This window comes from Oreochromis niloticus, linkage group LG7 (assembly GCF_001858045.2).
Source record: "Oreochromis niloticus isolate F11D_XX linkage group LG7, O_niloticus_UMD_NMBU, whole genome shotgun sequence".
Classification (NCBI taxonomy): Eukaryota; Metazoa; Chordata; class Actinopteri; order Cichliformes; family Cichlidae; genus Oreochromis; species Oreochromis niloticus.
This window is the reverse complement of record NC_031972.2, coordinates 33,593,325-33,617,770: the sequence shown is the minus strand read 5'-3', so window position 1 is coordinate 33,617,770 and position 24,446 is coordinate 33,593,325. Positions and strand designations below refer to the sequence as shown.

The window sequence follows — 24,446 nt, the reverse complement described above, 5'->3', positions numbered from 1 at the left end:
AAGTTATACAAAATTACAGTATGGGACAATGTACATTTTGTCATCAGTGCCATTTGAAAATTGCCTATCATAAGGTCTATAGTACACCAGATCATCTACAGAGATCAGTGCAAAGACATCTAATCCATCCTCAAAAACAAATACATTTAAGTGATCATTGAAATATACTGTTGAGACCTTACAAGTTAGAAGATAAGCATTGCAATTTCTAACAATTATATTGACAATCTTACTGAGCAAAGGCATCTCATTTTCAACACCAGAACAAACATACATCCCAACTTGATATTCTGTACCATAACTTTTGACCCAGGAAGTTGTAGAAACACTAGAAGAAACGTCAAACATTTTATTCAGTGCTTCACTGCCTTTTAAACTGCTGGCCAAGACTTCATTAATGGAGCCAAACTGTAATCTTTTAAAATAAAAATTTTCAAAATGAAAGGCTAATTGATTCTGATGTTTTTTTACTAGTGTTTTTGTGATATTTTTAAAGTTCTTTACAGATCTTTTGAAGAACATGTGCTTTGCTTCAAATCTCATGCACCACATATGTATGAGTGGCCCAATTTTTCTAATGCAGCGTGGGTAATGGATCATTAGGTGGTGCTTTGGAATCAAATTCCGTTCTGGAAAGAGAGAATTGAAAGCCTTGTGATGATCGGCAATCAGATGTTTCAAATAGCAAGTCATGCTGTGAGTTATAATGGGTGAAAAAACAATGTTCACAATTTGAACTAACAAAAGTAGCAAGTTCCAATGGCCATCATTTCTGCAAACGATATCTCCAAAAATCAATGGGCTATTCCGTAAAAGACACCATGACTGCACAGCATTAAGCCCAAGATCTTTGCTGTTGTCATCCAGTTTTAGCCCACCTGGCCTGTTCCTTCTCTGTGCATATCCGTAGTTAAAGCTTATAATTCTCTGTGACAATGAATTCAAGGATATCAAAGAGGTCTTAATCAAGTACTGAAACACAAGCTTTAACTCATACTGCACCACTCCCTCTAGTAGATCATGCATTATGTCTACAGCATAGTTGTCTGAAATATGGAACAGCCGAAGTGAATTGAGTAGACAATTTCTTTTTACACCAAATGTTGAGGCCAAAGCAGGATTTTGTTGAATGGCACCACAGTGTTTGTAATGAAGTTCTTTGGAATGCAGTGTTAAGCCTACATGATCTTCACTAAAAACTGACTGCAACTCTGCCTTATCAGTTAAACAAAATCTACAACAATAGTTTGCACTAAATGATTCAACAAAACCAAAAATGCTATGTAAAGCCAAGTTGTCACCTGTAATCTGAAAAAGCGAACCTCTCACAGGTGTGGCTGAAAAGGGCACTTGCATTCCTTCAGTCTCTAAAATCTTTAGATCATCAACAAGTGGCTTTAGGATAGGATCAAACCCATATTTTTTTAAGTCTTCTGAATGAAAAAGGGCTACAAGATGAATGTTCATCAACACAGAATTTAACTTTGGTGGCAAATTTCTCAAAACAAAATAAATACAACCAAGTTTGTGCACTCCCTTTTTTGAGCCTAAAGGATTAGCAGTTTCAAAATTGTCATAGTAGAGCTGGATCTGGAGAGCATGTTCTTGTTGTGAGAATAAACTGTGATTTTTGAAGTAAGAGCCGTCATTTAAACCTCTGTAAAATCCCTCCATGTTTGGTTTTGTTTTTTGGAAACTGCTACAAAGTTCACTGTTTTGAAACATAGATGAAAGGGATCCCATGATAGGAACGTACATGAATTTATCATTGACAGGAACTTGCCTGTATGTCCCTGTTGTTCTATCTTTGCGTACATCAAAACGCACACCAAGAACATGCTCTATGAACCATGCTCTCTTCCATTTTTGCTCAAAATGTCTTATCCTTTTAGATTCTGTGTTAAGACATGAAAATGGATTTTCAAGCTGATCAAAGCAATCCTCAACTTTTTCTAAGGTTTCTCTTGATGTATCAGTTGACAAACAGTCAACAACAGATTGTTTTGCATGTGCATGATGTCATTAACCAGTTCCTCCAATGAACCAACTAAACACTGCACAGTACTTTCAGGAACTCCTGATGATTGTACTTGACCAATAACAGAGCTGCACATGTTCAGTATTTGCCTTTTTTCAACTGGAACCTGTGTAGTAATTGTCATGGGATGAGCCACATTTAAAGGCTGTGAAACAGAGGTTCCATCGTTAGGTACAGGCTCAAAATTATTGATGACCTCAGAGTGAACACAGTCTCCATGTGCTCAGAATAAGTGCCGCTTGTAACCAGAGTACGTCGAAAGATAAATGAACATCCAGGCTCTCCACAGGTCAAACGTAAAAACCTTCCTGGGTACAAACCATGCTGGAACTTCAAATGTCTAAATAACACTGAGCAACTTGTGTGGTGTATCTTCCAAATGTAACAGATGAACATTTCCAGTCAAAGTGCTGAATAGTGTATATCTTTAAACTATTTTCCAAGAAAAAAAATTAAACTCTCATGGTCTGGAGTCTGGTGACTCCATGTTTATGTTTTGTGTTTAACAGCTTTGAGAGTTTTCTGGGTTTTTGTTATTCTTTTTCCAGTGTTTAGGCATTCTCTATGCTCCCCTTGTGTTCATGTCATTTTGCTTTGACAGTCCCTTGTCTCATGTCTGTGTCTCTAGCCGTGTCTCCCCTTAGTCTCGTCAAGTGTCATTAGTCCCAGCTGTGCTCTCCCCCTGTGTCCCATTCCCTCGTTATCCCTCAGTGTATTTTAGTCCTCTGTTTCTCTCTGTCAGTGTCAGGTTGTCCCCTCATGCTGTGTGGGATTCTCCTGTTGTGCCCCCTGAGTTTCCAAGTGTTTTGTTTTTTTTAGTTCCCAGTTTCTAGGTTTTGGTTTGGTTTTAAGATTTTAAGTGTGTAAGTTTTCCAATCCAACTTTATTTATAGAGCACTTTAAAAACATCATGGTTGACCAAAGTGCTTTCCAGTTTAAAAAAAAAAAAAAAAAAAAACGGACAAAGAAATAAATATAAATAGCAATAAAATAAATGCATCAATGAAAAAAGAAGATAAAAACAAAGCAGTATATGTTAAAACGTGAGTAAAATGGACAATAAAATATACAATAAATAAATTAACAAAATGAAAAGATTAAGAATGAACTAAAATTGACTACAGGCTGACTATGGTACTACCCCTAAAAAGCCTTGGGGAAAACGGTGTTTTTAAAATTGATTTGAAGGCTTCAAGTGTTGGGGCCAGCCTAATATGGAGGGGCAGCTTATTCCATAATTTGGGGGCCACAACAGCTAAAGCTCGGTCCCCCCAGGTGCTTCAGTCTCGACATGGGGACAGCAAGGAGTGACTGGTCAGTTGATCTGAGAGACCTTTTGTGGAGTGTATAGGTGTAGAAGTAGTAGAAGTAAGCAGGAGCCAGGCCAATTAAAACTTGAAAAGCAAATGATAAAATTTTAAAATGAATTCTAAAATGGACAGGCAACCAGTGTAAAGAGGCAAGAATAGGGGTAATGTGCTCATGTTTGCGTGTCCCTGTCAGAAGGCGAGCAGCAGCATTCTGGACCATTTGCAAGCATGATAGTGAGGCCTGATCAATACCAATATAAAGTGTATTACAATAATTAAGGTGAGTGGTCACAAATGTCACAAAAATAAATAAAAGTTTTGACTTTACATAGCTGCCTCAGAATTTTGTTTGTCCACCAGTCTTGCACTGTTTTGTTTTTTGGGGGGTTTTTTTTAACCATTTAGGGTTGCAGTGATTGCTACTAAAAATGATAAGTGTGCAGGTATTGATGTTAGATAAGAGAGAGAGAGAGTGTGTGTGTGTGTGTGTGTGTGTGTGTGTGTGTGTGTGTGTGTGTGTGTGATGTCCATCTTCACGTCTTTTCTCTTAGAAGCCCACACCCTGTGTTATAAACTAATTCAATAATAATAAATGATGAGTATCCTCTGAGCTTCAAAGATGTCTCAGCAAAGAACCAAAACAAAGTTTGGCTTTATTTTGCTCAGGTAGTTTATGTAGCTGCACTGCAGCCATGGTTTGAAGTATGAGCAGTAGTGCAGGAACAGTCATTTTGGAGATGACATTACATTACAGACACGGGACTCTGGAAATGATCGTGCACTCTAAGTGTGAAGATGGCGCCTCATCCTCCTCTGAGGACTCTGAGGCTGACACAGAGGAGGCATCAGAGGTATCTGACATTACAGGAAAAAATAAAAATGCATGAAAATAAACGCGTGACATTTATTGTCATGACTGAGTGATGAGTGAGATTGAGCTGGTCCACATTCCTTCTAAAAATGAATGCTGATTTGTGCTGTCAACTGAACACAGTCTGTCCTATTATTAGTTTGTCACTCATCTGTAAAGAACATTAAACTGCATGCAAGATGCTATACAAACAAACACTGAATGAGTGACAAGCAGCTCATCGGGATATTTGACATTTTTTTGCAGGATAGATTTAACTGTCTCACACTAACTATGAGTTGAAGAGTTCACTGACTCTTCAACGCCTCTGTCAGTGCGCCCCAGGGCAGCTGTGGCTACAATGTAGCTTGCCATCACCAGTTTGTGAATGTGTGTGTGTGTGTGTGTGTGTGTGTGTGTGTGTGTGTGTGTGTGAATGGGTGGATGACTGAATGTAGTGTAAAGCGCTTTGGGGTCCTTAGGGACTAAGTAAAGCGCTATACAAATACAGGCCATTTACCATTTATCTTGGGCCATAATTTGGCAAAATCTAGCTGCTACACAGGTGCCACACCTCTCTGTCTCATTAAAACCTGGCACTAGTGATAACTTTTATATTAGATCTTGTCTTGTCTGGAGGATGAAGAAGCTGGATGACCAAAACCTTTCTCTGACTCTGAAACTGAAACAATCATAATTAAAGCTTCCTCCTCTGGTACTAGTAAAGCACAGAGTTTTGTTCTAATCTGGGCATCAAAAATGTCTGCAAATAGTCTTTAATCTTTGACTCTGAACTCTTGTTTAATACAGGTGTCATGCAGTCCAGTTTCATTCAGCTTACAAAACTATCAAAAATCTGCTAAAATCTGCTAATTCTCCTAATTACAAAAGGTCATCCATGCTCTCAATTCTTCTAGACTTGATTGCTATACTGTACTTTGTTCAGGCATCAGTTATTGTAACATACACCGATGCAGTTAATTCAAAATCCTGCTGCCAGGCTTTTAACACTTAGCTAAAAGAGCAACCACATTATGCCAGTCCTCACACCTATTCACTGGATACCTGCTAATTTTAGAATTGATTTCATTTAAACAATTTTACTGCTGGATTTTAAAGCCCTGAAGGTGAGGCTCTTTCCTATATCTCCAAGCTGCTGACTCTATATGAGCCTTGCTGGCGCCTGAGAGCTTCTGTTATGGCCTTGTTGGTGGCCACAAATGCTTGTATAGTCACTAATGTTGACTCAGCCTTTGCAGTCCAGACATTTTGAGTAAACTTTGGAACTCCACGCGATGTAATCCCAATTAAAATCTCTTCTTAAAATGATTTTTATCATTTGGCTTTTTATACCCACTAATGCCTTTGTGTAACTTTTTCTATTTACAGTTCGGGAGAGCAAATGTGTTATTTATTCCTTCTTTTTTTGTTTCATTGAATTTGGATTTGGTTTTAATTCATTTGTACAGTGCTCAAAAAATAAAGGAACACTTTAAAAGCACTTTTGATCTCACTGGAAAAACCAGTCATGTTGGATATTTATAATGATATGGAATGGGTAACATATTATGAACAAAGGTATGCCACATGATTTGATGTAAACAAAAATGATCAAACTACAGAGGGATGTATTCAAAGACTGTGAAAATCAACGTGAAAAAAAATGATGCTGCAGGCATTTTATGGCAAATGCCAACTGGGCTCCATGGTGCTGGACACTCAGCACAGGTCGCACTAGAGGATGTTGAGCCCTCAGGCCATCCTGGTGATCAAATACTAAAATTGAGTTGGAACCGGGTGTGGGAATTTGTTTGGAGCTGTCTTTATAATACTGGACATTTTTCATCCTATCATTGTAAATATATAGATTATCTTGAGTTTGACATTCTTAAAAAAATATAAGTAGCTGCTGCAGTGAGTTTCCTGGCTGAAAGGCTCTTACCTGAATGTCCTGTAACCAAACCAAAATATATTTTACTGTCATTTACTTTAGTGCAGGTGCCAAACAATGGACAGCTACCAAAATTATACTCCTCATTTTGAAAGAGCCACAGCTTCACCAGGTTCAGTGATAGTGTATCTAAGAAAGAAAGCAATACAAAAACCTTAAAGTAGGGAAAAGCAGGTATCAGTTTTGAAAGGTACTTTTTAAACAATTTTTTTCTTTTTAATCATACACTTCATATCATAGCTTCACAAATAAAAACTGAAAGAATTTTTTGACACTGTGCTAAATAACTTGTAAACGACCTGATTCTGGGTCATGGTCTTGTGCGTACCAGAATTTTTTGACACTGTCAAAAAATTTTAAAAAATGATCTGGGTCAAGAGGTGCATGGTATGGAATGAATTTTCAGGTTCTTTTGTTGAGTCTGTGGCAGTTTTTGCAATCATTTTCCCTTGTTGCTGTAGAAACATGTCCTTTTGTTCTTCATGTGGGCCATCTCATAAAAGTCATGCAATGTTTGTTTTTTTTTTCCAAGATCAACACATCTCGTTGACAGGTAGAACATGAAAAGTACAGCTTGTCAAGATCTGGTGTTGAATGAAAGGGTAGTTGTAATTGTTGGACCGAAAAGCTACATGCTTCTTGTTAGTAGTCACACTGGAAGGCGTGAACAAAGAACTTGAAGTTAGCAGCCAACACATTATTTACTCAAGTTTTTAAATAGAACATATGTTCTGAACACCATGACTCACAGATTATTGCCCATAAAACAACAGATGTGACTTTAATCCTGAGCACAAGAATACTGCAGGAGGAAGAGTGACTCTTGTGAATTTGGACAGAGGGATGCCTCACCATGGCACAGGCTTATTAGACCTTTTGTTGGATGATCTAGTAAGCAGGACTCATGTTTTAAATTTTGTCCCTCATGGTGTCTTTTTCAGACATTGAGGGAACTGTATTAGAGCTTGTTGGATAACCTACTCTTTAAAAACCTGAAGTTAAAATGGTTCTGGGGTTCTGTAAAATTGTGACAACCAGGGGTCCTGACAAAGCATTACTCTGTGACAAGTTGCAAAGGAGAACTGATTCTTCTGCATGCTTCATGTACTAAATATACAAAATAAATATCATGTACTTCTAGAAAATGCAAGAACAGCACAGCAGGATATTTCACATTGTTATACTTTAAATAATTGTAAGAATGAAGAAAATGCAATTAACCCAAGACAGATGTTTATTTTCTTTTGCAAATTAGTAAATCTAAATATAGTTTTAGTTGAATATGAGAAAATAATTTTTGTGACGTTATGTTCTAAGTTGAAACCATTATATACGTTTTTGTTGTTCAAATTTAGATGATGAGGAAATGATTAAGATGTAAACCTAAGGGGGTTGAATGCTGTGACTGATATGATTCTATCAGAAAGTTATTTGTCTGGAGTGAACCTTTGATTTTCATGAGGTTGACTATGGTTTGTTTAATGTGAGGAATAGATTTTTATTTGGTATATTTTCTTTTTCATTATTTTTTAAAATGAATAAATATTGCATTATCTATGGAAAAACTGGTATTAATTTATCAATAGTAGCATGTAAAGAACACTGAAATTCAATAAATATACTTGGACATTGAGCACCATTGCAGATACTGGAGCTTATGTCAAGCATCAGCAAAAACACAATCTAACCTCTTTATTACTTCCCAGATGAAATATTTAAATCATACTGCCTGGCTTACATTGTTTGTTTTCAAGTCATTGTTGTAGCTTTTTTATTTGTTTGTTTACTTTAGGGGGTTGGGGTTATGTAGGGTAGTGGTAGATATGATATCATTGGATGATTTTAAGTGAAATGGAAAAAGTAGACATCAATTAAAGCCAAAATGAAAGCAAATCTTCTCAAATAGTGTTCCTCAAATTACTGCCATCTTGTGATTACAGTTGCCTACTGTCTCTGGAAGCAGGCTTAACTCTGTTTGACTCGGATCTTATTGGAATCTTAAACGGGTCTCAATTTTATGGGTGTCTCAGTGTCCTGGGTCAATAAGCTGAGAGGTCAGCAGCTTTTTAAATTTGTTTTTTGTATGTCCATTGTGGATAAACCTCTGATTTTTAATGGGGAACTTGTGTGCTACACAGCCTGCTGCTGAGTCTCCATTCTCTGCTTTGAGATCAGTTACCGTCTGCATATTGTGTGGAAAGTATTAGCATGTAGACAAACTTCACTGATTTATCATCTTAACATGTTGGTCAAGTTGCTAACAACTTGACCAACATGAGTGACATAAGAAACCTTTATTGTGTTGGCAAAGAAAGCCTTGCTCAACAGTGACATAATTAAGATAATTAATTATGAGATAATTAAAAGATGTTTTTAGAGCTACGTGGTCCTCATAGGACAGCTCCTAAAGATGATTTCATAGAATACGATGAGTTAGTATATATTAAGCAAAATCTAGATTTTAGAAGGACATCAACCTTAAACATCTGTAGCAACATTTTACCCAACATAGGGTTAATGTAACACAATTCATAGATGTGATAATAGTGTAATCTTAATTCAGTTAATTCATTATGCCTAAACCGTGTGTGTGTGTGTGTGTGTGTGTGTGTGTGTGTGTGTGTGTGTGTGTGTGTGTGTGTGTGTGTGTGCACTTTCATTGTGGTTTGGAAAATGAAGATTCAAAGAGCTTTTTTTTATTCAATCAAAGTTGGGTTCCATGTGTACATAAAATAATAGTGATCAGGAATTTTCCTTATTTGCCTTATAACATTCATTTATATAAAGGATTATTACATAAGCTTAGATATGGTTTTACATACATATTTGGAAATATAATTTTTTTACATTAAATAGCTCCTCAAAATACAACCACAGTATGGAAAATAATAGTCTTATTTTGCTGACCCAATGTAATTACAAAAAACTAAATAAGTGAGGATTATTTAAAGTTCCATGTTTGAGTGTAGGTAGGGTCAACGTGGTACTAGTCAGCTTCATCCCTTGCCAAGATGTTCTGAAACAAAAGAACTTTTTTCCTGACATTAGACATGAAGGGTACATTGTTAGTCAGCTGTTGTTCTGTTTCTTTTTTCTTGTTCAGCTCCAGAATTCTTGCTGCCTCCTCAAACATTTCATCAGTGTAGTGAGTTTCTTTATTTGATGCCACCATCTCATCAATTTTTTTGATCAGCTCAACAACTTGAGCTCTGTTCTTGAGGTTACTGTTGTCAAATGCCTGATACCTGTTACCACATCTGTTCAGCAACTGTCTAACCTTCTTATGGCCCTTTTTAAGATAATTTTCTATTGTTATGCCCTGTGTAGTCAGTTTGTCACCATGAGTGAACACAACAATCATGTAGTTTGAGGCCTTTGATCCAAACAGTTTTTCCAGGGCATCCACACAGTTTTGCTCTTCTTTGGTAAACCTACCAATCTGTAGGACCAGCAGGAAGACATGAGGGCCCGGAGTGGTAATCTGAACGCATTTTGCGATCTCTTTTTTTATACTGTCTGTAGTTTTAGATGTATCCAGAAGGCCGGGTGTGTCGACCACAGTGATCTTTCTTGCACAGTTTGGAACATTTTCAAACTCACAGGTCTGCGTCACTGACTCTGAGCTCACATTAGACTTAAAATACGTTTTCCCCAGGATGGTGTTGCCAACAGCACTCTTCCCAACACCAGTTTTCCCAATCAGCACAATCCTTATTGGAGGACCTGCAGAAAGAAATATGCAGTGTTCAATGAATATATTTTCAGCTGCAATAATAATGAAATAAGTGGCACCTAAAAAAAACTGACTGTAGAGGAAATATAAATAAAGAAGCCAACTTTACCATCAGGGATTGCAGCACCGTTGCCCATCTTTATTCTTCTTTTTTGGCGAATGAATGGAAACTCAACTCTTCACTGTTATAACCTAAAGCAGCTCCTGCACTCCGCCCACTGGGTGGAGCTAACCTCTCAGCCTATATCACCAGGAGTGCATCTGACACATTTCAAAGCTGACTCTGGTGAAATCTTCACACTATTAAACAATAAGACAAGATGAATTCTTCAAAGACTCGTGAGTAATTCTTACTTACTTTGGTCCATCACATTTATAAATCCTCTACAGCCTTAATATATCTGTCAAGACAGCAGGCCGTGTACAGCATGCATGAGTCTTCAATCCTTTATTTGCAGATTCTGAAACTGTTAATATATAAACAGTGTTTATCTTTCTTGAATTCCCTGTTTCTTTGAGTAAATCACAGTAGGCAGTTTCTGCTTTGCCAGTTGCTCCTTAAAAGAAACAAGAAACTTCAGTTGAATTTAGTTAAACTAGAGCTGCTTATTAAGTTTTGAATCAATATTTTCATTTTATTAATTTCAATTTTGACTGACCATTTTCCAGAAATGCATATGTCAAAATTTCACAGCTGTCATTATTTACATTATATTCTTTGGTATTTCTGTTACTCTTCCAGTGGAGTTTGTCCATTTTCCCTGTGGCTGCATCTGTTCAGATATTCTTGTTAGGTGAACTATTTTTTTCTAAATTGACTGTTAATTGTGGAAGTGGTCTTAAGAGGCTTTTTTTAACCTGCAAATTACACTTGGCCAAAAGGTAGTTGTATGTAGAGGGCCAGTAACTGAAGACGAAGACTGGAGGCAATGATGTATCTTTATTTTGTCCCAGTTTCTATGTTAAAAGCATGAATATCACTTTTGAAAAACGTTGCAGACATGGAATCATGAAGAACCCACTTTCAGTTTTCCAGAAAGCCAAATGCTTTAAGTAGCATCTGTGGACACTGTAGACAGCACAACAGTTGTTTTTCACCGTGTAGTTTTGCTGGAGCTGTAAAGATTTTGTTGCTTGCACCGCAGACATGGCAAACCTTGCACAGTGATTCGCTGGGGATTCTTCTGTTATAGACAGGAGCGAGATCCCTCAGTAGTTACTACACAATGTTTTGTCTCCAGACAGATGTACAAAGATGTGAAAATAAGACTAGCTACACTATCACACCTGGTAAACATGGTGCAGATATATAGACACATATTTATGGATAAAGACCAAACCAATTTTGGTAAGCAGCAGGTCATATGATCAAAAACTCAAGGACATTTGAGCAAATGAAAATGAGCAGAATGTCATGCAAACTTGGGACATCCCAGTTGTCTTCCCATGTGAGTGGGAGACAATTAAGTTGTCTTTATCCTTGGATAACGAAATATCTCAAATATAAGGTATACAGAGTTTTTTTAAAAAATCAGCAGGTAAGTTCCCTGGTGCTTTACTTGGAAATAATCCTGATTTAATGGATAGGAACAAAGGTACAAGCCTTTAAATCCAATTTTAAAAAAGATTACAAGAACATGGGTAAAGCAAAGGAGTGGCATCAGACATTCGGAGTTTAAAGTATAGTTGGGAGTTGAAAATATAACTTAATATTTGTTCTAACTACATTTTCCAGGTGGCAGTTCCCACAGTTCCTTAGAAACTGTGTTTAACATTGTTCTGCTGGGAAAAGCTGGGACTGGAAAGAGCGCATCTGCAAACACCATCCTGGCTGCAGAGAACACCCACCGGTCAATCCTTCCAACCCTGATTACTGGGAACTCCCACCAGGATTCAAACACACAATTCAAATCCTACCCAAGTTCCACACCAGTCACCACCATGTGTGAGGTCAAAATGATGAAGGTCGGAGCACAATTTGCAGTTGTTGACACCCCAGATTTCTTTTATGAAGAGGACTGTGTGCAGGAAGGACAACTGGAGCAGTGTAAGAAGTACTGTCAGCCAGGGCAGTGTGTGGTGTTACTTGTGATACAGCTGGGTAGGTTCACAGATGGTGAGAGGGGAATACTGGAGAATCTGGAGAAACTTCTAGGCTGGAAAATCAGAGATAGCACAATCGTTCTATTTACACATGGAGAGGATCTGCACTGTGATGTGGAGGAGTTTATTGGTGAACGGAGTCACCTCAAGCACATTGTAGAAGCTTGTGGCAATCGTTACCATGTATTCAAGAACACCTCCAAAGATTCTAATCAGGCCATGGCACTCATCAAGAAATTTCCTAATTTTTTTCCAAAGTTTACATCAAAACACTCATCTTCACAGTGCTGTTTGTCTTAGCTTTTGCAGATTTACACCAAATGCTCAAAGAGCAAAGACATAACTCTATGTACCAGTTTATAACATACAAGTGTAATCTTTTGATGCATGTTGAGGTTTTTAGCATTTAGATACAATGCTGATGGGTAAACTAAGGTGTTATAGCTATTTTATATCTATTCCAAGCAGAAGGAGAATGTATTAAATAATAAAATCTAACTTAATAAATATAGTTATTTAAAGTCTGTTTTTTGTTTTTCCCTGTTGTGGAAATTTTATCTATGAACAATGGATTTTTATCATAACCTTATTCTTACTAGTATTTTATAACATAACAATTACTAGTTTCTATTCCAAATAAAGAATCACTTTGCATTTTTAGAAAGTACTAAAAAGATAATTATGTGGTAATCAACAGCTACCAGAATAACTAAGGGAGGATTGTGGTCACCTGATCCAAACTATGTGCTTCATCAAAAAGGAAAGTTTTAAGCCTAATCTTAGAGGTAGAGAGGGTGACTTTCTCCCAAATCCAAACTGGAAACTGGTTCCATAGAAGAGGGGCCTGAAAGCTTAAGGCTCTGCCTCCCATTCTACTTATAAATACTCTGGGAACAACAAGTAAGCCTGCAGTCTGAGAGCGAAGTGCTCTAATGGGGTGATTTGGTACTATAAGGTAATTAAAACCTATTCTCCTTTAGTACCTACTGGATCAGTTCGACATGACACGACTACACAATTCTAAATGAAGCGACGGGTTTTCCATTACAGTACCACCTAATGTCTGTGGGGTTGTTATAGCAACTCAGCCGAGCGCCCTGTGATGTAACTAATAAGCGCATGAACACCACAACAAAGCTGCATGTTGATGCAATGATATATGGCAGAGTAGGTACTAAAAAAGTAGCTGGTACCAGGTACTGTCACCTGATAATAACAAATTACAGTAGTCCAACCTAGAAGTAATAAATGCATGAAGTAGTTTTTCATCATCACTCTGAGACAAAATATTTCTAATTTTAGAAATGTTGTGTAAATGGAAGAAAGCAGTCCTACATATTTGTTTAATACGTGCATTGAAGGACATATCCTGGTCAAAAATGACTCCAAGTTCCCTCACGGTGTTACTGGACGCAAAGGTAATGCCATCCATAGTAAGTATCTTTTTAGATACCATATTTAAAAGATTTTTAGTACAATAACACCTGTCAGAACTTGATATGCATTTTGAACTCTTGTATTTAAGGATAATTTGAAAATAAATTTTCTATATACTGACCCATTCTCTGGGTCTTGTTTGTATTCTGTAAAATAGTGCTATAGCATACAGATAAATGAAATACGATCTAAAGTACAGGAAAAGGGTGAGATGAAGGCAAACACATGCAATGATGTAGTTTCCCAACTCAGATCAGTGCAGCACAAGGTCTTTCAGGTAACAACATGCACAGTTTATCCCAGGATCCTTCCCATCGCTCTCTCTTCACTCTATGTCGGTGATAAGAACACATAGATTTTATTGCATTTCTGTGTACTAAGACTCACAGCAACCATGCAGGGCAATAGTACACAGTCCCGAGGTACCTTAGACTCCCTTTTAAAAAATGTATGTAACAGTTAGCAGTATGCACAAACAGGTGGTAATGAATCAATACAGGCAGTGACATTTTGTTGTCAGTTTCCTTTCCACCTTTACTTTCACAATGTAAGAGCACCAGTGCAGCCGGTTTTGAAAGTGAAGTAGACCTTAGATTTTATTGTGCTCCACCAGGTGTCACCTATATTTTACTTTTCAGTCAGATGGCAGATACGGGCTGCCATGCTCTTCTCAGTCAAGAACTGATAAAGCTGCTGCTTGCTTTCAGGTCTGTGACTTTTCTGAAGTATAGGTCAAGGTCAAGTTTATTTATATAACACATTTCCAACAGCTCATGCTCCACCAAGTGCTTTGCAAACTAAAATGCAACTAAAATAATTAAAAATGCACAACAATGATGCAATACAATACAAAGGAGAAGGAATAAAACAATAAGACAATAAAAACAACAAAACGAACAACAACTAAGGCTGGCAATACAAAAAATGTTTGAGTCAACATTTACTATACGTGTCTTCAGTATTTATTCAGATCCAAAAAAATATATAATATTAATATAATGTGTATACACACACACACACACACACACACACACACACACACACACATACATACATACGTACGTACGTACGTACGTACGTATGTATGTATGTATGTATGTATGTATGTATGTATATACATATATCTATATATACATACGTACGTACGTATGTATGTATGTATGTATGTGTATATATATACATATATCTATATATACATATATACACATACATACTTACGTACGTATGTATGTATGTATGTATGTATGTATATATAGATATATGTATATCTTCACTCCCGCCTGCTTCAGTGCTCCGCCCATTGTAGAGGTGGATCTTTCTCAGTATATATAGCACAAGTCTTAAAGTTATTTCAGAGACTCTGGTGAAACCTGCACACTATCAGATCATCAATAAGCAGCTGTCAACATGAGCTCTGCTAAGCATTCGCGTAAGTGACTCCTTTTAGTTTTATTACCTCTTGCCATGAACACATGAAAATTCTTGTGTTTAATATTAAACATGAAAAATTAAAATACTTTAAATTATTTATTCACAAAATTTAGAAACTGTAAATATGTAGTCACAAACTGACCAGAGTACATTTGTAGAGATCTAAACAACATTGAACTAAAAACATCAGAGATCTGGCATTAAGTAAATTTATCTGGTGTTTATTGTATGTTTAATCCCAGTAGCATTTTTTAAAATAAACAGAATAAATTATGACCATTTCATAAACTGACAAATGTTTCTATACAGTTAAAATCTGTTATGATATTTTAACAATTGCAGTAATTGGGTGACCTCAACATAATTCAAGTTTTTTTGCACAGGATAACAATACTGTAATTGTGTGCTGCTTTTTGTACGCTTATGCCTTTCCTTTTTGAAATAAAGATGAATTTTTTTAACACTGTTAATAAGATACAGCTGATTTAGTAATAAAATGTGACAAACAAAGGTAGGTGTAAAGTGTGCCTTCAGTATGTCATGGTGGCTTGCTCTTAAGAAGAAAAAGTAGGGTGGAGCCCTGCTTCTTAGTAAAGCAGGGCTTTACTCTTCTCTACATTTGATCAGCTTCAATTCAACAAATTTACTGTTCTAACTAATGAATTTAAATCTTATAACGGGGTAAATGTGAGCTGACCATGGAGATAGAATCCAGATTAATTTAGTTATTCTGAAGATGAATTTATGATAATAACGCCCATCATCCTTCCTGATATCTGTCATCAAATCAAGTCTGATTGTGCCCACTTTGCTTCAGCATGTGAATAACAATTTTATACCTACCAATCATCAATGTATTATTGTTAATCCATGAAAACAATACCTTAGGCCATGTTCATTTAACTGACACTGCCAAACATGACTGCTTTGAAATATAGTATCCCAAATTAGTCCTTCATGAAGGACTAATTCATGAAGTTTTTGCATTTTTTTTTAATTTCCTTTAAGCCTAAGTCTGTTGCAAAATAACTAATTGTTTGCTCTAACTATAATTTGCAGGTGAGAGGGAAAACATATTTAACATCATTCTTCTGGGAAACTCTGGGACTGGAAAGAGTGCCTCAGGAAACACCCTCCTGAATGCTGGAAAGCACCAGCGTAGTTCACATCAATGTTTTGCATCTTACCCAAGCTCTACGCCAGTGACCACTAGGTGTAAGGGGATAGTGGTAGAAATGTTTGGGACACAGGTTAGAGTGGTCGACACCCCAGATTTCTTTTATGAAGACCAACCTGTAGAAAAGGTACAGCTGGAGGAGTGCAAGAAGTACTGTAAGCGTCGGCAGCATGTAATGTTACTTGTGTTACAGCTGGGCCGGTTCACAGATGGTGAGAGAGGACTATTAGAGAAGCTGGAGAAAAACTTTGGAACAATCAGAAACAACACAATCGTCCTGTTCACACACGGAGAAGATCTGCACTGTGATGTGAGAAAGTTTATTGGTGAAAGGACTCACCTCAGGCGCATTGTGCAAGCTTGTGGCAACCGTTACCATGTATTTAAGAACACCTCCAAGGACTCCGGTCAGGTCAAGGCACTATTTAAAAGATTTGAAGACATGTTTCCAAATTTCAACATAAAACAATCATCTGCGATGTTTTGTTGTGGTTAGTTTTGGCCAATTCACACTGAACTATTTTTTATAGTCAACAAAATGTTTCCATCTTTCACAGAATAACCGTCATCTGCTCGGTGTAATTTGTGTTCGCTTTAAGTGATTCACCCACCATGTCAGAATAAAGTGGTTTGAAACCTATTAGCCTATCATAGCACAGCTGGGGAGTGGAGGATGCACCTTTCTGTCTTGTTGTATAGTAAATGAGCTACAGTATGATCTTTAAAGAAGTAAAACTACAGCAAAAATAATAAACTATACCATTCCAGGATTCTTGTTGTCTAGTGATTTAAAGTTTGCTTTTATGTATTACTGAATTACTGTACAGATTATGTCACCCTGGATTTTTATGATTACTTTATATTATTTAATTTTTTTTTTTACCATGTATGAAGCACTTTCTAGTCCAATTTACATGTTAGACTGTGTCTCTAAGCACAATGATTCCAACATATCCCTTTGTAGTAATTATGGATGTACCTGTACACAGCAGCAGATCAGACTTGCATTACAATTTCCAACTTCATAGTATATAAAAAAAGTCTAAAACCAAGAACCCGTTTAAGTGAGTTGTAGGTCAAGCTTTCATATTTACTATTGAGTCAAAAACACTAAATATGTTTTCCTGGCCATTGTTTTTTTAATCTGTTTTTTCATTTTTTCCATTCAGTCACAGAATATTCAATCTCTACTACCTGTCCGGTTGTCTAATCTTCCAGCTATAAAGTGACACTAAAAAAGAAACATAAAACATTTTTCAGACTTGGATTATTGATTTGATTTTTTTTATTTGGCCAATCTTTGATAAGTTTGATAATTTGAAGTTTATTTTTTTAAATACAAGGCCCAAAGAGATGCGAGGGCAAAAGAGCAAGACCATCTTTAGGGTAAAAATAGAGTCTTTGTATATAAACGTCTGCCATTCCTGTCCATCCAAAACATTAGTAAAAGCCCTTGAAATAAAGATGAATAAGTGCAGGCAAGGAGAAAAAACGGACTTACATTGGATGACTATACAGACTCTATAATGAAGTGATATTTTTGCCTGGTGGTTGTTTTTTAATTTTCCCGCATGGCATAAAATAACAGTATAACCTGCTAGGTCAGCGGTCCCCAACCGCCTGGCAACGGACTGGTACCAGTCCGTGAGTCGTTTGGTACCGGGCCCTCAAGAGTTGAGGCTCAGGTGTGAGGTTTATGGTTTTCAGGGTTTTTATCAGTTTTTATCAGTTTTTTTTTTAATTGTTTTTGTCATTAACTCTGTTTCCCTGGGTCTTTTCCCGTGTGTTATGAATAAATCTTTTTTTTTTGGTACCGGTTTTTGGTACTGGTTTTATTTTGTTGTATTTACTGCAACACCTCAAAGGTCGGTCGGTGAAAATGTTTCTACAAGCTGATCGCAAAAAAGGTTGAGGACCACTGTGCTAGATGACGAATACGAAGACGTATTTTGGAGTCCATCTTCTCGATACTGTACTTTCAAAATGGCAAACGTGCCATCTCACTGTTAAGGAGTTTTATGTATGTACAGTGATTCTCTGAGCACTGTCCTTCTCTTTCCTAAGTCCTTATCATTTCTTTTTCACAACTTTTCATGACCTCATGGCACTTTCTACTCAAAAGTTATTAGGAAAGGAAGTAGGAAGCAGGTTTCTGGCCTCTCAAGTCAGAGTTTGCTAATGAAAACCTGCCAGGGTAGGATCACAGAGTCTGTTATTGCATTCACCTTTGCAACTTTTGCAAAACTCTGCAGCTCGTGTGCTGACGAAGACCAGAGGGCGGGCCCACATTACACCGGTTTTACAATCGCTGCATTGGCTCCCCGTGTGTTTCAGGATCGATTTTAAAGTTCTTTTATTGGTTTTTAAATGTCTTAATGCTCTTGGGCCTTCTTATCTTTCAGATCTGCTTTTACCATATGAACCCTCGCGGACCCTGAGGTCCTCTGGTACTGGCCTTTTGATTGTCCCTAAAGTCAGGACACATACTCACGGAGAGGCAGCTTTTCAGTGGTATGGTCCTCGACTGTGGAACAGCCTGCCAGAGGAGCTCAGGGCCGCAGAGAATGTACATGTTTTTAAAAACAGGCTCAAGACCCACCTTTTTAATTTAGCTTTTAACTAACGTTTATTTATTTTATGCTTATTTATTCTATCCTGTTATTCTATTTATATTATTAATTTAGTTTTACCTAATATTTATTGATTGTATTCTTATTCATTTTTTATCTTCTTACTCTGTTTATACTTATATTTATATTGTATCCCACTCTTATTTATTTTATCTTTTTATCCTGTTTATATTCTTATTAGGTCATATCTCCAGTGTTTCCTCAGAGGGGGCTCTCTGCACCGGGGCTGTGATCCCGCTAGGGCTCTGTGGATCCTCTCAGCCTGGCTGGGGGGCTTCTTTGCCTCCCTCCTGCTGTGTGCCCAGCCTGGAGGCTGTGACCGGCTCCCGGTGCAGACAGCTCCCTGTGATAGTGTTTCCTCACTTGGCTAATGCGTACCCAGCCCAATTTTACTCTTTAAGTGTGTGTGTGTGTGTGGGGGGGGGAATGTGTGTATCCATGACCTTTCTGTTAATGACAGTGTGGGGAATGAGTGGGAGGGTGGGGTGGGGTGGGGTGGGGTGGGCTGCTTTTAACCATGTAAAGCACTTTGTGCTACAGTTTTTTTTGTATGAAAAGTGCTTTATAAATAAAGATTGATTGATTGATTGATTGATTGATTGATTGATTGATTGATTGATTGATTATCACTAGATTTACTATCCTGCGCAAATTTGCGTAACTTCCCTAAACCCAATACCCCCTAGAATTACTGGCTTTTTTATTTTCTGGTGCAAGTCCCGAGGTGTTAAGCACCCCTGCTGAGATTTTCACAGGTCGTCAGCTTGTTTCTCCTACAGCTTTTGTTGTGCAAACCACCCATTGTCCTTGAGGCCTGGCACATTTGCATTTGCTCACTCAGAGTTGCTCAGATCCAAGGCAGGCCAAACCTCTGTGTTACAACTTTCAGAAATGCCTGATAGAAATGCTTCAACTTACTCATGAGATTTTGACCACATTTTTTGCGGAAGTCACAACTATACTGAATGCACGACCGTTGTTGCCAGCTGCAAGAAATGCTTGGTAGGGAACAGCTGTTCCCTACCAAGGTTTGTTTCAAAGTTTGAAAGACTTTGAAATAAAACAGACTTGTGTACCCATATATTGTGAATGTCTGTCTTTTGTATGTAGGTTGTAACACAGAGGTTTGGCCTGCCTTGGATCTGAGTAAACAAATGCCAATGTTGCGCACACACACACACACACACACACACACACACACACACACACACACACACACAGCAAATCTGCATTTATTTGTCCCACAAGTGGAAAATCTGCATTGTCATTGCAAAAAAGTGGACAGAGCAAGGTATAGAAAGTGCACTATACAAACATTTTATATATATATATATATATATATATATATATATATATATATATATATATATATATATATATATATATATATATATATATATGTGTGTGTGTGTGTGTATATATGATATAGATGTGTCTGTGTGTATAACTAGACTTTATGCATATTATATAAGGTGTGGCTATATAAATATATAAATATATGTACAACTCTGTGTATATATGTTTATGGACAGGCATGCAGGCAGGTAAGGAAGGAAAGCAGCCTTGCAGGGAAGGAAAAACTTGAATCTCTCATGGTTAGGGGTTGGGGGAGGGTGTGTTTGCACAACAAAAGCAGGAGAACAATGGAGCTGACGACCTGTGAAAATCTCAGCGGGGTGCCAAGAGGTGTTAAGGTCGGGGGGAATTTACGCAAATCTGCGCAGGCCAGTAAATCTAGTAGTAGGGACTTGCACCAGGGAAAAAAGGCTCAGTAATTCTAGTGTTATGGCAGGGGTGGGGAACCTCTGGCCTCAAGGGCTGGTGTCCTGCAGGTTTTAGATGTGTCCTTGATCCCACACAGCTGATTTATATGGCTAAATTACCTTTTCAACATATCTTGAAATTCTGCAAAGGCCTCGTAATGAACTAATCATTTGATTCAGTTGTGTTGACCCAGGATGATATTTAAAACCTGCAGAACACCGACCTTGAGGCCTGGAGTTCCCCACCCCTCTATGAGGGCCTTGCTTAAACTTTCCACATCTGCACGTCCACTAGGCTCCATTCAGGTCCAAGTTAATTAAATTATATTATCAGCCAGTGAACGCAAGGGTCCACCAGGTTGTCTGCACACCTACCTGTTTTCTGTGACTTGTCCATGGAAAACTTGTATTACAATGCACCAACTATGCAAGCACCCCAGACAGTGGACTTCAAAGAAGTATAACAGGAATGACTGCTTGGCCGATAGATCTCCAGCAGCCCGTGTCCAGGATCCTGTAACGAGACACAGGAAGCGACAAGACAAGGTAATCAGCAACTAGTAAAAATGATGAAGGGAGCACAAACAGAAAGTAAAACTAACACAGAACAACAATAAAACTAATCATACACTAGTCTTAATAAAAAAAGGAAACAGCTTTCTAAATACAGCATAAATGTTTGTCTTTCTGGACTTTTTAACACATTTCAAAACTAATTGGATTGCATAACAAAGGATGTTGTTGTCAGTTGGCGCTACATGCTTTGAGGTCACATGCTGTTAATCAGCATTCATCTTTTTCATGGTAACTGATATGATTCTAAGCAAGTACTGTGTAACTGTGTAACAGAGCGGAACTAAGATATACGGATAACACCATTATCTCTGTATACTCTGTTGCAAGCTGTTGTACATACCTTTTATCTTTATACCTTGGAGTTTTTTCATGGTACTGGTCTCGACGCAGACAGATACCAGTCAAACTCAGCAGGAAATGAGAAGACAGTTTCATTTATGAAAAAGTTTATTTTTTCTCATAAATGAGAAGTTACCATAATATTTAAGGGTGAAAGGATGACTTTCATTTTCAGTGTTGGGGATCCTGGGACAGCAAAGATGACACTGCAATGGGGGGAGATTCCAACTGTTTAATTCCAACTTTTCAATAAGACATTAACCATTCACTGCATCATTCACAAGTTACAACAGGCAGAAAATGATGCTCTAGAACAGCGGTCCCCAACCCCCGGGCCTCGGACCGGTACCGGTCCGTGAGTCGTTTGGTACCGGGCCGCGAGAGTTCAGGCTCAGGTGTGAAATGTATGGTTTTCAGGGTTTTTATCGGTTTTCAGCGTTATTTTGTTATCGTTTTTATCGTTAACTCGGTTTTCCTGGGTCTTTTCACGTGTGTTATGACTAAATCTTCTTTTTTCGGTACCGGCACTAGTTTTATTTTGTTGTATTTATCCGCGACACCTTATTGCCGGTCCGTGAAAATATTGTCGGGCATAAACCGGTCCGTGGCGCAAAAAAGGTTGGGGACCGCTGCTCTAGAACACAGTATAGAGCCTAATGTGTCAGACATTGATTTTATTTTCATTTTATTCTTTGCACTCATATTTATTTGTCTCATATTTTTATTCATGCTTTTATTTTTTTATACTTTTGTTTATCTTACAATTATTTTAAGCTCATTTATTTTTATGTCTATATTCAGCACTTTGGTCAGTGTTTTCTGTTGATTTCCTCTTCACTATCAAATACTCTTAGTTACAGTGGAGTATTCAGTTGCAAACAGCACAATTTAATTATATTTCCAATGTGTTATAAGTAATCATGTGTAAACAAAGTTTACTTGCGATTCAGTAGCTTTTAAAATCATATTTGGCACCAATAACTTAAAGTAATGGTTTATTTGTGTGACTTTATCAGTCTTTTGTATGAATGTGGAGGAATTTTGGCCCAGTCTTCTTTACAATGTTACTTCACATTATCAAGTTTGCAGGCATTTACTTATGCACAGTCGTTGACTGGGCCATTGCAACACTTGAATTCTTATCTTTTTTGTTTCTTCTGTAGATTAACTGGTAAGCTTGGGATCATCCTGTTGCATGACCCAGTTTCACTCAAGCTGTAGCTGTCTGACAGATGACATCACATTTGACTCAAGAATACTTTGGTATACAAAAGTGTTTGTGGTCAACTCCATGTCTTCAAGGTGCCCAGGTTCTCTGGTTGCAAACAAGCCCAGATCATCAACCCTCCACCACCATGCCTGACCATGTTGCTATGACATATTTGTGCTGTGGACATTGGATCAGCACTGTCCATCGCACAAACATTGAGACATTGTTCCAGAAGTCTTGTGGTTTGTTCAGATGCAATGCTGAAAAACCTAAGCTTGGTATTGTCATGTGTCAAAATTAGATAAAATTACATCTGAAAATGTATCATTTGTATTACTATTGTTAGTAGTACAAGTGGTACTATAAAAAAAATAAGGCAGAGAATTTTATTGTCTTCTGTGGTTTGCTCTTTGTTTACCTGATGAGGCTAGCCTGCGTGCATTAACTTTTGACCCTGTAATCCTACCCCAGTGCAACTGTTTGAATTGTTTGTTTGGCTTCAGTTACTTAAAAAAAATTAACAGCCTCATTATGGTGAAGTTTTTTTCTAATGTAGCACCACCACGTATATTAATGGGCTGAAACTTATTTTGATATGCAAATATATTTTCACTCAAAAATGCAAAAATATTATATGAATATGATTATTCAATTTGAAACTGAAATGGCCACTTGACCTTTGCAGTGAAGAAGAACTTTAAGACCTGTTTGGACATCAGCAGTAAACTTTATCAGGAGCAAGACAATATGCTTTTTTTTTTTTCTTTTATTAATATTTTACTTTATTTTATTATCTTTTTAATTTTCAACCTTTATTTGATAATACAGTACAGACTTACCAAAGACATCACATTTGTCTGTGATGTCATGGTTTTAGACTGTAAAAGGATTCTTTTTTTCTATCTGTCAATCATGTCTGTCCGACACATTGGATATGTAAAGATACTAAAGGGCTTTTAGGTATGCTAAATTATGATAACAATGGGTCCTGACATCACTGTAATGATGTGACAGTAAGAATGTGCATGCTTTACGTTCCTTTTGACAATGAATGCCTGCTTATGCATTCAGGTAAACTAAATCTGGCTCATTATCAGCTTCTCAATCACATGTAGCCTGAAGTACATTGAACTGGATTAATCTAGAAGAAAGCTGGTACACAAAGGTCTATTATAGGAAAAAAACACAATTATTTGCATTGTTGGTGAACTGTTGGGCTTGGGTTGGGCTTGAAAAGGTACTTTTTAAGACAGTAAATATTTTTTTTTCTTTTATTCAATTTAATTCAATTAAATTTAATTCAAATTCACCAAATCAACAGCACGCACGTAGGGCACTTTATATTATACGGTAAAGAACCTACAATAATAAAAAGAAAACCCCTTTGAATAGGACTAAACCTTTGGCACAACTAGGTTCAGGGAGAGGCAGCCATCTGTAATGGCTGGAGTTGAGGACCGAGCCATAGGAAGGAACCAGGAGCTAGAGATTGATAATAAGTAATCATTACATTCAGAGTGGTGTATAAAAACATAGTGAGTGAAAAAATGGAATTGAAGAAGAAACACTTATAGGAATCATCAATGTATAATGAGAAGCCCCCAGCAGCCTAGACCTATTGGAGCTTAACTAAGGGATGATTTAGGGTCACCTGATGTAGCCCTAACTATATGTTTTATCTCAGATGCAATTTTGCAAACACAATCCATGCTGTTTTATTTTAAGTAAGGTCAGTAAGGTCTTGGATTAAGCTTTTCTGATTTTTTTTACAGTTGCTCTGAGCCTTGCAAATGTAACCCAGTCATAGATTACATATTGTTATAATTACACAAAATGTGTTCTTTATACCTGACTGTTAGGACCTTCAAGCCTGTAGTTATATTCATTATCAGTTAGAG

At 37.3% G+C, this 24,446-nt stretch overlaps 3 protein-coding genes across 3 annotated transcripts; 2 read left to right on the top strand and 1 right to left on the bottom strand.

The window, feature by feature from the left end:
* Positions 1-9,098: 9,098 nt before the first annotated feature.
* LOC100711008 (GTPase IMAP family member 4-like) lies at positions 9,099-10,021 on the bottom strand. Its single transcript, XM_003440176.5, has 2 exons — positions 9,992-10,021; positions 9,099-9,872 (listed from the first exon to the last, which is right to left on the bottom strand). Exons 1-2 carry the CDS (start codon positions 10,017-10,019, stop codon positions 9,136-9,138), a joined length of 765 nt encoding a protein of 254 aa, XP_003440224.2. The 5' UTR covers positions 10,020-10,021; the 3' UTR covers positions 9,099-9,135.
* A 149-nt stretch (positions 10,022-10,170) lies between these two features.
* Positions 10,171-12,444, top strand: LOC112847293 (GTPase IMAP family member 8-like). The gene is made up of 2 exons (XM_025908572.1): positions 10,171-10,221; positions 11,618-12,444. The coding sequence occupies exons 1-2, from the start codon at positions 10,203-10,205 to the stop codon at positions 12,283-12,285; spliced, it is 687 nt and encodes a 228-aa protein (XP_025764357.1). The 5' UTR covers positions 10,171-10,202; the 3' UTR covers positions 12,286-12,444.
* Positions 12,445-14,775: 2,331 nt separating this feature from the next.
* LOC102078210 (GTPase IMAP family member 2) lies at positions 14,776-16,732 on the top strand. Its single transcript, XM_019362065.2, has 2 exons — positions 14,776-14,851; positions 15,913-16,732. Exons 1-2 carry the CDS (start codon positions 14,830-14,832, stop codon positions 16,524-16,526), a joined length of 636 nt encoding a protein of 211 aa, XP_019217610.1. The 5' UTR covers positions 14,776-14,829; the 3' UTR covers positions 16,527-16,732.
* Positions 16,733-24,446: the final 7,714 nt, after the last annotated feature.

Excerpts from the sequence above, each read along its gene's own strand:
- LOC100711008 (XM_003440176.5), bottom strand. The coding sequence starts at position 10,019 with ATGGGCAACGGTGCTGCAATCCCTGATG. Across the intron at positions 9,873-9,991 it reads CGGTGCTGCAATCCCTGATG|GTCCTCCAATAAGGATTGTG; the intron begins GTAAAGTTGGCT and ends TTCTTTCTGCAG.
- LOC102078210 (XM_019362065.2), top strand. The coding sequence starts at position 14,830 with ATGAGCTCTGCTAAGCATTCGC. Across the intron at positions 14,852-15,912 it reads GAGCTCTGCTAAGCATTCGC|GTGAGAGGGAAAACATATTT; the intron begins GTAAGTGACTCC and ends TATAATTTGCAG.